The 18,147-nt window shown below is 39.0% G+C and overlaps 1 protein-coding gene across 1 annotated transcript; it reads left to right on the top strand.

Moving 5' to 3' along the window:
* Positions 1-15,705: 15,705 nt before the first annotated feature.
* LOC132167333 (cytochrome P450 714C2-like) lies at positions 15,706-17,654 on the top strand. Its single transcript, XM_059578275.2, has 5 exons — positions 15,706-16,000; positions 16,078-16,304; positions 16,412-16,653; positions 16,752-17,109; positions 17,229-17,654. The coding sequence occupies exons 1-5, from the start codon at positions 15,706-15,708 to the stop codon at positions 17,652-17,654; spliced, it is 1,548 nt and encodes a 515-aa protein (XP_059434258.2).
* The last annotated feature ends 493 nt before the right edge of the window (positions 17,655-18,147 follow it).

Genomic DNA, 18,147 nt, shown 5'->3' on the forward strand with positions numbered 1-18,147 from the left:
TCTTCCTACCACTTACACTACTCCCACATGTCTCCGGCTGCCGAAAATTACGGCAACCCATTATGAAATTAAGCCCAGCACTATACGAAGTTTACCTTCTTTCCTAAGGCTTAGCACTGAAAATCCTTATGACTTCCTTAGTGATTTCGAAGCAATTTGTGATACCACTAAAATGAATGGATTCACTGAGGATGTCCTAAGGATGCGTCTTTTTCCTTTCTCCCTCAAGGAAAAAGCCAAACATTGGTTCCAGTCCTTAACACCCAATTCTATCACTTCTTGGGTACAATTGCAACAAGAATTTCTTAAGAAGTATTTTCCCATAGGAATGACCAATGACACTAGGAGAGCTATCACTACCTTCTCCCAATATGAGGGAGAAGATTTCCATGAGACTTGGGATAGACTGCAGAGCTTGCTTAGATCATGTCCAAACCACGTTGTCCCGCAATGGCAGCTAGTGCAGTGTTTCTATGATGGCCTGACCGAGTCCAATAGAAAAATGGTGGATGCATCATGTGGAGAAACATTCATGTTAAAAAGCGAATGTTTAACATGAATGTTTGTATGAAGCAGGCCATTCCCCAAACATGGCCAACCAAGTAGTTGAGGTTATCACCAAGAAGCTAGACCAATGGGTGACTGTTGGTTTTGCTCCTAATGCTGCTCACACGCACATACTACCTGAATCATGCTCATTCTATTCTAATCCTATACATTATGTAAATAACTGTCCTGTTACTGGAAATTATACTAATATTGCTAATGAGTAGGTTAATGCAACTTTCTCCAGACAGGGTAATGGTCCGTAGTCAATTTCCTACAACCTCGAGTGGAGAAATCATCCAAATTTCTCATGGAAGAATCCAAATTCAGACAACTCAGCCCCAGGGCCACACAATTAAGCTCAATCCAACAGGCAGCCCTACCAACCTCATTCCACTTACCGACCTCCACAGCAACAATACCAGGCCGCACCACCTCCCTCAGATTCTAATTTTGAGGACTGGATGCTAAAAATGATGAGTGAGCTGACGGGCGAGATAAATCAAACGGTGAAATCTCAAGAGGAAATCTAGAGAAGCAGATTCTAGTGCGTCCTTCCCTCGCCACAGCCAATGCATGCATCAATTGCTGGACCGGAGTAATGAAGATCTCTTTTGGGAATATGAAGATCAGATTGAATATCTTCAATACCTTCCAGAATGCGCCCGATTAGAATGCATGTTTCTTCTTAGATGACATTGGATAAACTGTTGAAGACTCACCTCCTGATCCTCTATCTAAAGTTCCATCATGGAGCAATCCACCGGAGCCTATGCCTCTCACTTTAAGTACTCCACCACCTAATGACAACCCCACAGGGGACATATTTCATTCAGAGGTTGCTGAAGTGGATTTCATTAGGGTGGAAATTTTTTTTGGCAAATTCTCTGGCTACCCCATTTTTGAGAACTCCTATAGAAACAAGAGGTTGACATGAAACTAGTTCGGGACAAACACCCTGAACATTATCATGGGGAGCATCGAGACCTATTAGCTGGGAGAAGCAGTTTCGGGATGTTAAGAGGAATACTATTCCTTGTGGTGTGCTACATGATCATAAAGAAGAAGGGATGAAAGAGCTTGCTTAGACTTCTGAAGGATCGAGGTAAGATCCTTTAGGACTTGGACTTACATTGAGAAATACTTCATAGGATCAAGCGTAGGCCCTGTGCCCTTGACTCCTCATTCCACAAGGGTACATGATCTCCATCCAGGTTCATTTTATCCATTGTTGCTTCATTATTTGACTATATTTTTACAACAATGTATGCACTTGATTGGTATTTGGCTGGAGTATCACCTTTTTTAGGATGTGTTTTTGCATTCAAGTTTGGGGGTATGATGTGCCCCCATCTACTCATTCAGGTATTCCTATACTCTTGATCTTATTTTTTAGTTCTATACATACATTGGGGACAATATATGATTCAAGTTTGGAGGTATGGAAAAATAAAACATGGTCCATTTTTGTTGTTATGTCATTCTTAAGCATATGGTTGAGCTTTGATTCTGGTTTAAATTTCATTGATAGGCTTAAAGTTATGAACACATAATCATATGACTTAGGGATTTTAAGTCTTGTTACTTACTTTTGGCAACATGAGATGCTTTTTGTTTCAATTTAAATCTATCTTGAGCACACTAGCACATATCTGTGAGGTATGAATTTTGAGACCAATTATGTTTGTTTTCAATATCTTGAATTATGTTGGGTGACATATTGGGTGAATAGCTTTGGCATGCTATAAAACAAAGAAAATAAAAATAAATCAAGTTTGAATTTTTTGCTGAGTAATCGGACCTCTTTCCTCATTAAGCAGTGAGTGTTCGCATCAAAAAGTGAAATTTTTTGGTTGATTAATAAAATGGCTAGCTTAGCTTCGTAGCCTTTTTGACTCGAGTTAGTAAATTCTTAGGGGTGTCTTTACACCTAATGCCCTAAAGTCATTTGGTTTGGGAGTCATTGACCTAACACTCGATACATGGGTCAACTAGAAAGCTTAAAGGAGCTAAGCATTGCAAAGCCTACACACACACACACACAAAAAAAAATGTATGCCTTGGTTGTTTCATTTGATATGAAGTCCAATGAATTTTGAGATGTTGATTCATTCATATTGGAATTATTTTGAAGCCTCATGATTATGTGTTAGTTCACTTTGCACTAATTGAAATTTCTGTATCTCAATCTGCCATTTGTAAGTGATTTGACTTGTAAATTCCTTGGAATTTTGAAGATTAGAGTTTATAATTTTAAGCTTGCTAATGAATGAGAACCATTATTTTTGTGATGCATTATCCTTTTGAATGACATAATGATGACAATGTTTGTGAGTATCATTCCTGGAAAACCCTCACGAGACTTCACTCGTCCTCTAGGGAATGCCTAGGGGTTTAAAAGGCTTGTTGCATACGCTAAATACAATCGTACATCCCATGAAATATAGATTTATCTTTTTGTTTTTCAGTTTATTTTCTATTTTGTATTGCTAAGGGACTAGCAATATGTAAGTTTGGGGGTGTGATAAGCGTCAAATGTTGCACATTCAAGCCCCTTAATTTGCATATGTTAATTCCTTAGTATTGTTATTTGTTTGATTTTGTTTTATTTTTATGTTTTCAGGTGTTTAATAAAGAGACAAGAAAATCATTGATTTTGGGCTCAAAATGCATTTCAAGTACTGTAAGTACTGTAGCGAATTCACTGTAGCGTACGGCAGCAATTTACTGTAGCGGAGTTACTGTAGCACATTGCTGTAGCTATAGTGGGCTTGAGCGCACACGGGCAGCAGAGACAAAAATGAGTCCGGAGGAAAGTTTTTCTAGGTCTCCCAATCCAATTGGGAGACTGAATTACAATTTTTCTGGGATTCTTAGGGCTTCTAGGGTTCTCCTAATCCTTATAAATAGGCCTCTAAGCATTGAGAAAAAGACACCACTTCTTAGAGCTAGAAATTAGAAATTCGTCTTTGGAGCTTAGAAGATCATGAACGGCTAAACCTCTTCGTGGGGTATTAATGTAACCCTATCCAAGCACAATAGTTTGATTGTATTTAATTTCTAGATTTTCAATTTATGCATGTTGATTGTATAACTATGACAATTGCTACCTTCTGATTATGTTCTTAATTATCAAATGCAATTGTTCTTAAATTTCAAAATTAATATTTGTGAAATTCTTCTTTTGTCTTAGAAAGTATTTTACTTTTATTGAAATCAAATCATTCTTGTTTTTTGTGATTATGAGGATGATGGTTATACAATGGGGTTAATTGACATATGACCATTGGGATTTGATAGGCCATGCCTAGGGAAGACAGATTGTACTACACCCTAGTTTAGTGTAATTTAGGTAGACAGTCTCTGCCAACTGAAGATGGGTTACACTTATTCATTGATTGTATGTATCCTGTTAAAGAATTTGATAATTTATACATAGGGAAGATGGGTCGTACCGCATCTTAGTGGTTAAGTGGACGATCCATGCTAACCAAAGATAGATTATGCTTATTCTTTAATAAGGTAATTTCTTATTTATTTATAACATGCACAGAATGAATTTTTGGGATTAATTATGATTAGCCATTGTTGTGCGGATAGAGGTGAAGTCAATACCCTACACTCTCTCTCTTATTTTAAATCTCTTTTATTTTCATGCACTTTAGTTTTAAAGAAAATCAAATCAATTCTCTTTTGAATTAAGTTAATTTTGATCTTTCAAATTTGGATAACAAAACTCCTGCAGTCCTTGAGGTTCGACACCCTCTCTATAACCGTATCCTACAAAGATTCGTCCTATTGCGAGTGGTCATTTTTATAATTGATATTTTTTGTCACAAAAATACCACTTCAAAAAGCCCATACAGATTCACAAGCAAAACAGGAAGAGCAAGTTATAGCTGAAGCAGAGGAGGGAAATGGTGGTAGAAAACTAAACGAAGAAGCAAAGAAGAAAGACACGTGGCCTGTCCAAATGGGTTTAGGGGTAAAATAGGCATTTTAAAAAAAAATTCCCACATGCGCGGCACGTGCGAAGGGCTCCATTAGGATTTCACAGAAAATCCTAACGGAAGGGGAAAAGTGAAATGAAATAAAAATTGGATACACCAAAGTGAGAGATTTTGAACAATGGAGGGGTGTCTGCAAAAAGCGCGAAAGTTTTTGGGGGGTAAGTGAAGTTTTCCGTAAAATAAAATAAGAAAGAAAAAGAATAAACCCGAAAATTGAACTTGAAGAGCTCAAATTCTTCTCTATGAAAATTATGTCCCTATTCTAAAGACTTAAAGGTCTATTTATAAGACCTAGAAATACTTTAGAAACCCTAAAATTCTAGACTTTTAGTCATAGTTTGCACAAGACTTCAAAACCCTAAAAAAAGAAACTTTCCAGAATAGGGCTGCGGCTAACTTGCCCATCACACACGGGTGCGCTCAATCCAGGCCCGTGTGTGCTCGATCACAAGTTTGCGATCGAGTCTTCTCCTTATGCGCACGTGCGCACATCTTGTCTCGCTGCTTGGTCCTCTTTGGAAGTGCACTCGAGCGTAATTCTAGTGCAATTGATTGCACTATCAGAGCTTCTAGCTTTTCCCAACTTTTCCTTTTAAGCCCGATACTTCCAGATTTGCTTCATTTTCTTCCAAAAGTCTACAAAAACACATAAAATAACTAAAATAGCATAAACTAACAAAACTAAGGAATTAACACATATAAGTTTAAGGGCTAAAATATAAATATTTTAGCACTTATCACACCTCCAAACTTACATATTACAAGTCCCTTAGCAATATGAAACTAAAAACAAAATGAAAATTAAAAAGATAAATCCGTCTTTTGTGTGATGTACGATTGCATTTAGCATATGCAATAAGCCTTTTAAACCATTAGGAATTCCCTAGAGGACGAGTGAAGTCTAGTGAGGATTTTTCAAAAATGTTACCCACAAACATTATGCACAAATTATGTTATCCAAAATTAAGATATCACTCAAAATCATGGTTTTTATTCATTAGCAAGCTTACAAAAATAAACTCCATCTTCTCAATGAATTGCAATTCTAAAGTTAACCACTTACAAAAGACATGCTAAGGCATCACAAGTTCCAAACAGTGTAAAGTGAACTAGCACATAAATATGAAGCTTCCAATTATTTCTAATGTGCAATGTCTCAATATCTCAAAGTTCACAGAAATCCCTATTAGAATGAATAACTATGGCATATTTTTTCTTTTTCTTTTTCTCTTTTTCTTCTTAGTCAGGCTGTGCAATGTTTGGTTCCCTTAAGCTTTCTAATTGACCCATGTAACAAGTGTTGAGTTAATGACTCTCAAACCAAGTGGTTTTAGCGCATTAGGTGTAAAACACCCCTAAGGACTTACTAACTCGATTTAAAAAGGTTACGAAACCAAAGTAACCATGACATTAACCAAATCAAAATTGTTCACCTTTTGACGTGAACAATCAATGCTTGATGAGGCAAGAGGTCATGTTACTTAGTGAAAAGCTTATCAATGATCTTTTTTTTTTTTTTTTTTATCACACACACACACACACACACACACACACACACATATATATATATATGCCAAAGTATCCATCCAATAAATCATCCATTCTCACCCAAGACATAGAAACACACACATCAGACTTTCATGTCATGCCCCACAAATTATGTGCTAATGTGCTTGTGTAAGATCATATCAAACATATGACTTCTTAGCTGCCTAGAGCAAGTAACCAAACAGAAAAATTCTATCATCAAATCATGTGTTCAAAATTTTAAGCTCACCAATGAAATCAAATCACAATTCTTTCAGATCAATAGAAATCTTAAGACAAACATGAACATATATATATATATATTAACAAACAACAAAAATAAAAACAAAATAAAACAGGGACAAAGTGTGTGTAAAGTGTCTCCTATACCCCCAAACTTAAATTACACATTGTCTCCAATGTGTTTATAACATGGAAAGAATTTACCCAGGAAATGGACGAAACTGTCTGGTATAGCGTGGCTCATATCACACCCCCAAACTTGAATTGATGCACACTTGTCCCTGCAAAATAAAACACTAAAACAAAACTAAAGATCAACATAAAAATAAATTGAAAAACAAATAGAAAAATGGGGAAAATGCAGTTTACCCCCCTGAAGTTTCAGGGGTTTTTCAATTTTAACCTCAAAGTTCAAAAATTAGCAATCTTCCCCCCTGAAGTTTCAAAAATTGGCAATTTAAACCTTCCGTTTAATTTTTCCGTCAAAATAGACCGAAATCTATGAAATTACATCATTGCGCTTAGGCTTTTTTTAAAAAAATTTCGTCCAATTTAACGGAAAAATTAAACGGAAGATTTAAATTGCCAATTTTTGAAACTTCAGGGGGGTAGATTGCCAATTTTTGAACTTTGGGGTTAAAATTGAAAAACCTCTAAAACTTCATGGGGGTAAACTGCATTTTTTCCTAGAAAAATAACAGGATAATCTATGGGGTGCCTCTCATGAGCACTAAGTTTAATGTCTTCAGGGTTCCTTGGCCCATACTCTCCACACAAAAAAATTTGGCACACCCTAAATCCACTTCTGAAGACGCCCCTCTAGCTACTACTACTAGCTGCTGGAACACGTCATAACTCTTCTTTAAGACCAAGGATTTGACCGTGCTGGAAGTGCAAGCGAGCGAAAAACCCGTCTCGCTCCTCTGCGGCATCCTCTTTCACCCGCCGAACCTCCAAGTCCTTCTGCTTGGAACGATTGGCCTCTTTACAGCCTTAGCCTCCACGCTGCACGAGCCCCCCTAAGTTTCTGCTGCAGCACTTCGCAAGGCCACATTGGCAGCATACCTTACAGACTGGGCATTCCAAGCTAAATCCTCGGTCACCCGAACCCTGTCACAGTAAAAAGCCACCAAATTCTCAGAAGCAATCGCCTGATTTTGGCTGACCATAGATCTAGCCTCCGCTTCATCACAAGCGGCTTGAAGACGGATACACTTTGTGCAAACGGCTTCCATGGATTGATTTCGCTCCAGCTCTAACAGTAACTCACTGTTCTCTCTATAAAGCTGGGCATTTTCCTTCAAAGCGGCCTCCAATTTAAACTCTAGCTCCACCACAGTAGGTTGAGGGGAAGTACTAGCAACATCAGAAGCCCTATGCTCCAGGGCCATCCCATAACAAATAGTTATAGCATCCAAAGCAGCCTGCGCCAAAGAGGAACAAAATCGACGAGCCACAGGGTCCACCGAAACAAAAGTTGAGGCTGGCCCCAACAAATGAACCAAGGCTCCAAGCAAACCTTCAACATCAGGGTCTGCCCCAAGAGAAGGCGAGCTCTCAAACATTTAGGGAGCAGCCGCTTCTGGAAAACTCTCCCCACATTTAGGCCGAACTTGAGAAGCGGCTTTCGATAAAAACCCCCATAGGGAACTTGATTCTTCTCTGTACCTCCTGAACCTCTCAAAGCCAAGTCTGACATGGCAGTATCACCATCTTCCTCAAAAGATTCTAAGACTTCCGTGTGAACGGACTCCGTGTGGGTGGCAGTATCCTCTGCAACCATTGGGTCGTCCTCAAGGGCCACACATAAAGCCAGGAGGGTTGCATCTCCTCCATTGCAGCCCCATAAGATTGATTGTCCTTAGGGGCCGCAAACAAAGCCAAAAGGGGCTGCATTTCTTCCATTATAGCCCCCCAGCTGGTTGACCGTCTTCAAGGACCACTCCTAGAGCCAAATTTTTTATTAATTTTTTTTTTTATTATTATTATTTTTTTTACCTTATTAAGAAAATCTACTTAATAATTTTCTATGGACAAGGTTTTCCTCCAAACTGGGTTGGAGGAATTTCCTTCAACCAAATCTATAAAAAAATTTAAAAAAAGTTTGGGTTTTGGCCCTTTGGGGGTGCCGGACCACCCCCGGCTACCCCCAAAACCCAAACATATATATATAGAGTGATGATAAACATCACGCCGAGCGTGCATGACTGCACGCAGTCATACACGCCTGGGTGATTTAATATTTTAAAATATTAAAATATAATATTTTAATATTTTAATTAAAAAAAAAAAATTACACGAGCGTGCATGACTGTTCGTGCACGCCTGGCGTGATGTTTATCATCACTCATATATATATATATATTTGCTTTCGGCCTTTAGGGGGTGGTAGCCGAAACCACCCACAGGCCTTTGAGGGTGGTCTGGCCACCCTTAAAGGGTCAAAACCCAATTTTTTTTTTTTTTTTTTTTATGTATTTTTTTCTTTTGGCCTTTTGTGAGTGGCCAAGCCACCTCCTTGGCCATGGGGGTGGTTCGTCAATCCCAGACCGGCTATGGGGGTGGCTCCAGCCACTCCCTTGGCAAAACTAGGGTGGTTCGGTCATCTCATTTTTGGCCAAGGAGCCACCCTTTTCATTTTTATTTTATTTTTTTTAATACTTTTAATTTTTTTAATATTTAATAAATATTATATTACTACTTTTAAAAAAAATTATTTTTGGATCGTTTTGGGCTGCCGCATGGTGCACTACTGCACCTAAGCCAATCCTTCCTATTAGGCCAAGTGTGATACAGTGTAGCCCCAAGAGCCAACCTGAACACATGGGCTTTAAAATCCTTGTTTCTCCAATATTGCTGAATCCCCAACGCCATGACATAATCCCAGCAAACATGATTATTTTCCAGATCACAAAGCTGTAATAGACAACTAAATTCTTTTACTGTAACTACACAAAAACACAAAAAAATAAATGGTCTCTTTTCCCGCTCCATATCTGGTGTAGGGTGCAATTCACACTAAACCAGCTTTAATAAAAAAAAAAAAAAAAATCATATATCAAGTTTCCGGACATTGGATTGGAACCAGTTTGATAGCGTTGGAAACCTAATTCAAAGATCTACCAATTCATGTCTTAAGAGGGTTTTCTAATTCCAAGGTTTACCATATCATTGCTTAAATGTAGTAATTTTGTAAATTCTGCGTAATTATAAATCATTCGTTTATGTTCAGTTCCGCTAGTGTCATTTTTCCTTACCCAATTCTCTTAGAATTGCATAGCCCAAAAAAAAAAAGAAAAAAAAAAAGAGCTTGTCCCACATTTGCCAAGGAGCAAGAATGGATGAATTCTTAAGCATTACGGGTCCTCCTCCGGTCAATAATTGCCCGGATGGAGTACTTTTTGTGAGTTTCGCTTAATTATTGTAAAGACAAACAATTCTCTTGGAGATAATCTTCTCACTTTGTTGATTTACAGCCAGTGTATGTGGTACATTATATACAAGCACGAGAGACACTTTTACAAGGAAATTTCTACTGATTGAAAATCTAATTTATGACAGGAGCGTCATGTTAATTGCTGGAGCGTTTTGTCTTTAATGTTTTCCTTATGAAGGTATATTTGACTAGTGGCTATAACTCATGAATCTCCAGCTGTGTGTGTTTCCTTGTATGATTACTAGAAGCTTCTGGCGCAATAACTTGAGCTGGATATTTCCTTCCAGCTGTATGTTTCCTTGTTGGGTTCTCCTTGACAGGTGTGGTCTTGAGTGTAGGAGAGGATTGTGGCACAATATCTTCTAGTGTCTTAATATGCCCCCTCAATTGAAGCGGAATTTCAGTGATGCTGAGATTGCTACGGAGAACATCAAAGCGTGTAGAGACCAAAGGTTTGGTAAAGATATCGGCTTTTTGATCTTTTGTGGAAATAAATCGGACCATCAAGGATTTTGCTGCAACCTTATCACGAACGAAATGAAAATCTATTTCGATATGTTTGGTACGGGCGTGAAACATGGGATTGGCTGTTAGGTAGGTGGCGCCAAGATTGTCACACCATAGGATGGGAGGTGCAGATAGGAATATACCAAGTTCTTTGAGAAGGGACTGGAGCCACTGAATTTCAGCCGTTGTATTGGCAAGTGAGCGGTATTCGGCTTCGGTGCTTGAGCGTGAGACAGTGGCTTGTTTACGAGAGCTCCAAGATATAAGATTACTCCCAAGAAAAATGCAATAGCCACCAGTAGAACGGCGATCATCGGGGCAGCCAGCCCAATCGGCATCGGAGTAAGCATGTAATTGTGAGACTGAGTTTTTGCGAATGAGTAACCCATAGAACAAAGTATGTTTCAAATACCTCAATATTCGCTTTACAGTAGTCCAATGTGGGATTGTTGGCCGTTGGAGAAATTGACAAACTTTATTGACGGCAAAAGAGATGTCTGGGCGAGTGAGTGAGAGATATTGTAAGGAACCAACAATACTCCGATATAACGAGGGATCTTCAAATGCTTCGCCATCAAAGCGGGACAATGTCTTGGAAGAAGACATAGGGGATGTCACTGTCTTAGCAGATAGCATATTAGATTTCTTGAGGAGGTCCAAAATGTACCTTCGTTGAGAGAGAAAAAGTCCACGTGCATCAGGGGTTACTTCCACACCTAAGAAGTAATTAAGAGTGCCCAGGTCCTTGATTGGGAAATCACCTTGGAGCTTAGCAATAAGACGGGCTATGAGTTCTGTATTTGGACCTGTAATGATTATATCATCCACGTAGATGAGGATGAAAATAGTGGTAGCACCGGTACCAAAAAGAAATAACGAAGTATCTGCCCGTGAACCCACAAAACCAAGTTCCTGTAGGCGAGAGCTAAGGCGTGAGAACCATGCTCGCGGAGCCTGTTTAAGACCATAGAGGGATTTTTTGAGGTGACAAACGTGATCTGGAAGAGTGGGATGAACAAATCCTTGTGGTTGAACCATGTATACATCTTCCTGCAAAAATCCATGGAGAAAAGCATTTGTTACATCCAATTGTTTTATATACCAATTGGATGAGACAGCAATAGAAAGGACAGTCCGAATGGTTGTGGGTTTAACCACTGGACTGAAAGTATCATCATAATCAATCCCAGGTTGTTGGTGAAATCCTTTGGCGACTAGTCGAGCTTTGTGGCGATCGATAGTGCCATCAGATTTTCGCTTGATTTTATAGATCCATTTGCACCCAACAAGGTTCATGTGGGGCTCTCGAGGAACAAGCGTCCATGTCCCATTTTGAAGGAGAGCATTAAATTCAGATGTCATGGCTTCCCTCCAGTGCAGGGATTTGTGTGCAATTGTGAATGAGGTAGGTTCCTCATAGGAAGCATCAATCGCGGTGAGAAGTGCCTTTGGTGGAGGATAGGGAATGGTCCCATCTGTGAATGCACGTGGCTTATGGATTTGATTCTTGGACCTTGTTTGCATGGAGTGAGCAGCACCTGGCATAGTAGTGGAATTAGATGCAGTAGTAGGCACATGGGGAACCGGCAGCACATGGGCAGTAGGTGACGCAGCAGGTTCTGAATTTGATGAGCAGGGAGGGTGTAGTGGGCCAGGTGTAACTTGAGGTGCATGAGGAGAGGATTGTGGAGATGGAAGATCTGTGACAAGTGGAGTTGGTAGTACCGTGAGGTTGGAAGGTAATGGCACAGAATTAGTCTTAGGAGAAGCTGCAATCACAGAGTTAGTATGAAAAGGAAAATAATTTTCATCAAAAATAACATTACGGGACACATAAATGCGGCCTGAAGGAACATGGAGACACCTGTAACCTTTATGTTGAAAACTATACCCGAGAAAAACACAAAGTTGAGATCGGAAGGCAAGTTTGTGTTGGTTGTAAGGGCGCAAATGAGGCCAACATGCACACCCAAAAACCTTTAAGAAATTATAGTCAGGAGCCTTGTGGAATAGTAATTCAAATGGCGATTTGTTGTGGGTAACTGAGGAAGGGAGACGATTAATTAAAAAGGCTGCAGTGAGGAAGACGTCATCCCAGAATTTGAGTGGCATGGAAGCGGCTGCGAGTAAGGAGAGACCCGTTTCGACAAGGTGTCTGTGTTTTCTTTCCACGGAACCTTGTTGTTGATGAGTGTGAGGACAAGAGATCCTATGAGAGATCCCTTGGCGTGATAAAATGGGATTGAGAGCTCGAAATTCTCCACCCCAGTCTGATTGAATGGCTTTGATTTTACGCTCAAAAATTTTTTCCACATGTGTTTGGAACTGTAAGAATATAAAAGTAACAGCAGATTTAGCGGCAATAGAAAACAACCATACAAATTTACTGTAATCATCAATAAAACACACATAATACCGATTGCGATTATTAGAATAATAAGGGGAAGGTCCCCATACATCGGTAAAGATTAAATCCAAGGGATAATTTGAAACAGATGGAGAAAGATGAAATGGTAGCTCATGGCTTTTGCCCATTCGACATGCAGCACATAGACCAGAGACTTTATTCTTGAGAATTGCAAGGTGATGAGCGCGAACGACTTGACTAACAATACGGAGGGAGGGATGACCTAGACGACAATGCCAGCGGTCCATGGAAGCACGTTCACCCAAGAAGGCTAACCGAGGTGGAGGAGAACATGAGGGGAACGTGTAGAGGCCATCTTTACTCTGGCCGCGAAGCAGAGTGTTGCCCGTGAGTGAATCCTTAACACAAAAGAAGGAGGGGTGAAATTCAAAATAGACATTATTATCACGAGTGAACTGAGAAACTGACAAAAGGTTCTTTTTAATCTGTGGGACATGAAGAAGATTGGTCAATAAAAATGAAGCATTAGGATAGATTAATTTGGAAGAACCAGTGTTGCTTATAGTCAGACCTTGCCCATTGCCTACATGCAATTGATCTGTGCCGGTGTAGCTATCAGAATAAAGGTTGAGATTTTCATGCTCCGATGTGACATGGTTGGTAGCCCCGGTGTCTGGATACCAGTTGATATCATTGTTGTTCTGAGAGGATGCTGCCGAAAAAGCTTGCATGTTAGGTGAGTTATCCTTTTGAAAAGAATAATCAAACCTGTGGTAACAACTAAGGGTAGTATGGCCAGGTTTGTTGCAAACTTGGCAGACTGGTCGAGAATTAGGACCAGTTGATGTGTGTGATGGCCCTCTGCCACGGCCTCTCCCACGGAAACCATGGGATCTGTGAGTGGAATGCTGGCGAAAGGGTGGGGATGGCCCACGGTATGCACCCTTATTTTTATGGGTCAAAGGACGTGCTGTAGCCACGTTTGCTGAGGGAAAAACAGATTCAACAGCACTGGAGTTGTGCTCTAGGCGCATTTCATGAGTCAAAAGGTGCCCATATAAGTCTTCAATGGACATGGGGTCCACACGCGTGGTAACAGAGGTTACAAACGAGTCAAACTCAGTGCCCAAACCAACAAGTAAAAATGAAACCATCTCAAAATCATTGAGTGGCTGGCCAGCAGAAGCTAGAGTATCAGCAAGAGTCTTGAATTTCTGAAAAAATTCAGAAATGGAGGAGCCTCCTTTCTTGAGTGTAGCAAGTTGATAGTGAACTTGCATGATCCGAGCCCGTGAATGGGAAGAGTACATGCGTTCAAGAGCATGCCAGACTTCACTTGAGGTGGAATAACCAATAACTTGAGAGATAATACTCTCAGTGAGGGTGGACAAGATGGTACTTAGGACCATTTGATCTTGTTGGAGCCAAGTGAGAAAATCTGGGTTGACAATTGTATCAGGGGAATCCGTAGATGGGGTGGGGTTAGGAATTGTTTGTGTGGGTGAAGGGATGGTGCCTTCGACAAAACCATAGACATTTTGGGCTTTGAGGTAAGTTACCATCTGCCATTGCCACGTGATATAATTTTCACGAGTAAGTTGGGTAGTGACACGATGAGGAAGATTGTTAAACAGAGAGGCAGGGGAAAGGGTAACAGAGGGAGTGACGTTGGTGGAATTGGTGGAGGAAGACATTTTGAGGATCAGAAAAAAAATGACGTGAGTCCTAGAAGGGCTCTGATACCATGTAAAGAGAAACAATTCTCTTGGAGATAATCTTCTCACTTTGTTGATTTACAGCCAGTGTATGTGGTAAATTATATACAAGCACGAGAGACACTTTTACAAGGAAATTTCTACTGATTGAAAATCTAATTTATGACAGGAGCGTCATGTTAATTGCTGGAGCGTTTTGTCTTTAATGTTTTCCTTATGAAGGTATATTTGACTAGTGGCTATAACTCATGAATCTCCAGCTGTGTGTGTTTCCTTGTATGATTACTAGAAGCTTCTGGCGCAATAACTTGAGTTGGATATTTCCTTCCAGCTGTATGTTTCCTTGTTGGGTTCTCCTTGACAGGTGTGGTCTTGAGTGTAGGAGAGGATTGTGGCACAATATCTTCTAGTGTCTTAATAATTATGAACCATTCTCTCCAATTAAGTTTCAAAGTGCAATTTCTCTTCATACCCAATTGTCTTGTTATTGCGTGAAGAAAAACAAAAAAACATTGTAGTGGAAAAAATATATATATCTTTTAAGAAATTCTAACCCAAATGACAAGTTTTGATACAAATAGGATAGCGTGTTGTCTATTTTTTTTTTTTTTTTGGTTTGACATCTAGTGGAGCATTTTGCCTTTGATGATGTATTGAGCTGCCCTTGGCGACGTGTGTTGTCTAATCTAATCAATAGAAGTTTTAAAACTTTTATATTGTATATATTTAACTAATATTGGGTAAACGAATCTTATCCAACAACTTGTTTTCTTGTTATATAAAACACTTTTTAGACAAGAACTTTAGCTTATGTATTTTTTTTTTTAAGTAATGGTAGGGATAATTTTTTTTATTTTCTTTTTATCCTTTTAAAGTTGTTGTAATTTTTAAAATTACCATTACATTTTAGATGAATCATACTTGAATTTTGATTCAAATGTAATTTTGAAAGCCATATCAGCTTAAGGAAGATAAAAAGAGGATAAAAAAAATGGTCCATAGTATTAATCTTCTTTTTTCTCTCTTTTAAATTTTTTTTTTTTTTTAAGAAAATCTGCTTAATAATTTTCTATTCATTATTTATTTATTTGAAGAGATACTATAGCTCAAGTCTATTTTAGAAAGAGGATGCACAAGCTAAAGTTTGTGGGGGTAATTTTGGAGGGATGGATTAATCTTCATTTTACACCACCCTGAAAAAAACAAAGAAATTACAACCACACATTATAACATATCTAGAAGGTACGTACGACAGAGTCAAAGCTTCATTATATACAGAACCATGCAATCCAAAATGCTTATCAAGAAGAGAAGCCAGTTTTGGAACAAAAAGAGATCTAGAGACTAAAAGCCATGGAGCAGCTATTGCTTCTTTCTAAGATCATCATCACAATCGCCTTGCTTGGGTTGGTTACCACGCTCATGAAGATGTGTGAAGGTCTAATATTGAAGCCAAAAAGGCTTCGAGCAATTCTGAGAAAACAGGGGATCAGAGGCCCTCCACCCTCTTTTTTGCTTGGAAATATTGGTGACATGAAGAAGATGAAATCCTCACCCTCAAAGGCTCAACAAAAAGGAGAGCAAGTAATAACCCACAATTGCTCTTCTGCAATCTTTCCATTCTTCGACGAATGGAGAAAATCATATGGTAATAAGTAATAAATTGCTTCAGATCTCATATATTTTTGAATATTCTGAATGGTTTGTTTATAATAATGTATACAGGTTCAACATTTATGTTCTCCCTTGGCAACATACAAATACTGCACATGAACGATCTTGAGGTGGTGAAGGAAATAAGCATATGCACTTCCTTAGACTTTGGAAAGCCTTCGTATCAATCCAAAGAGCGTGGTCCTCTGCTTGGTCAAGGGATCCTGACTTCAAATGGAGCAACATGGGCTCACCAGAGGAAGATCCTTGCTCCTGAACTATACATCGACAAGGTTAAGGTACGCTTCAAATCGAACTTAGCTACTTTCAGGTAGGAGAGATCACAATTGTTTTATAAAATTCGTTTACGAGAATATCTTAGAAGACTCCTTTGTACCTTGTGTAGGGCATGATGAAGATAATGGTAGATTCCTCGATGGCATTGGTGAACTCATGGAGGATAGAAAGTGAGGGCGGGGTTGCAGATGTACACATTGATGAATATATGAGAAGCTTTTCCGGGGATGTAATTTCAAGAGCCTGTTTTGGGAGCAACTATTCCGAAGGGGAGGAGATATTTTTAAAGCTTAGAGCACTTCAAGAGCATATGTCTAACAAGATTTTATCCAATGGCATTCCTGGAATGAGGTTTCATCTTTTCCCTACCCAAAATCACTTTATGTCTAACATCACATAAAAAGGTTGTTTTTTGATAAAAAGTGGTTGCTTGTGTTGCAATCAATCAGACATCTTCCAACAAAGAGTAATAGAGAAACATGGAAGCTGGAAAAACATGTTCGCGCTTTGATTCTCGACGTTGCGAAGGAAAGAAAGGAAGCAACATCAGGGAATTATGATTTGTTACATATGATTCTTGAAGCTGCCACCAGCAGTGGATTTTCCAAAGAAGAGACAGAAAGATTCATTGTAGACAATTGCAAGAACATATATTTAGCTGGGTACGAGACTACTGCTGTCTCTGCAACGTGGACACTGATGTTGTTGGCCTCAAATCCTGAATGGCAAGCCAGAGTTCGTGCTGAGGTGCTCCAAGTTTGCGGAGGTCAAATGCCTAATGTTGACACGGTTCGCAAGATGAAAATAGTAAGCGATGCCCAACACGTGAATTCAAGACATTGACATTTAACCCAAAAGTTTAAACTAATATGAAAAAATGAATTTAATTATTCAATTTATATTCTAATCGTTTTAATCATCGACAGTTGACAATGGTAATTCATGAATCATTGAGACTTTACCCTCCGGTGCCAATAGTGTCGAGGGAGGCAATGAAAGACATGAAATTCGGAGATATTCAGGTGCCTAAAGGTGTCAATGTTTGGATCTTGTTGGTAACCTTGCACCAAGACCCTGACATTTGGGGACCTGAAGCCAAGGAGTTTAACCCTGAGAGGTTTGCCAATGGGGTTAGTGGTGCATGCAAGCTTCCTTATGTCTACATGCCTTTTGGAGTTGGTCCGCGTACGTGTTTGGGGCAGAACTTTGCCATGGTAGAGCTCAAAATTCTTTTAGCTTTAATTGTCTCCAACTTCTCATTCTCCTTGTCACCAAAATATAGGCATTCCCCGGCAATGAGGTTGGTTATAGAGCCTGAAAATGGTGTCAATCTCCTTATTAAGAAGTTGTGAGCTATAAGCTGACCAGTTGATATTTGGTTGGTTATTAGCACAATTACCATATTTATTAATGCAATTATTAGTAATGATTCATGAATTTTTTTTACATCTTAAACTTGGTTTGTTACTAAAATGGTCAAGAAAATAAAACACATAAAATGATGTTAAGATACTGATAAAAGGCATAAAATATCCTTATATATATATATATATATATATAAAAGAAGCTTTATAAACCTGAACTCAAAGGTCCTGTTTGATTTGCAAAATAGACTCTTGGATTGGACTAGCTAACACTAGGTATAGCTAGTCCTTTGTTTTGTAACACTCTATTCCTGAGAATAGTCTATTCCTATGGGACTACTAATTTCATACACACAGGGTTAGCTAAGTCACTTAAAAATAAGTGGGTTAGCTAATCATTTTCTGTTGGATTAAATTAATTGTGTAAATTGCCACAAAAAAACCCTACTTGTGGGATCAAATTTCGTTCTCTCTCCCTGAT

Source organism: Corylus avellana, chromosome 2 (assembly GCF_965113065.1).
Source record: "Corylus avellana chromosome 2, dhCorAvel1.hap1.2, whole genome shotgun sequence".
Classification (NCBI taxonomy): Eukaryota; Viridiplantae; Streptophyta; class Magnoliopsida; order Fagales; family Betulaceae; genus Corylus; species Corylus avellana.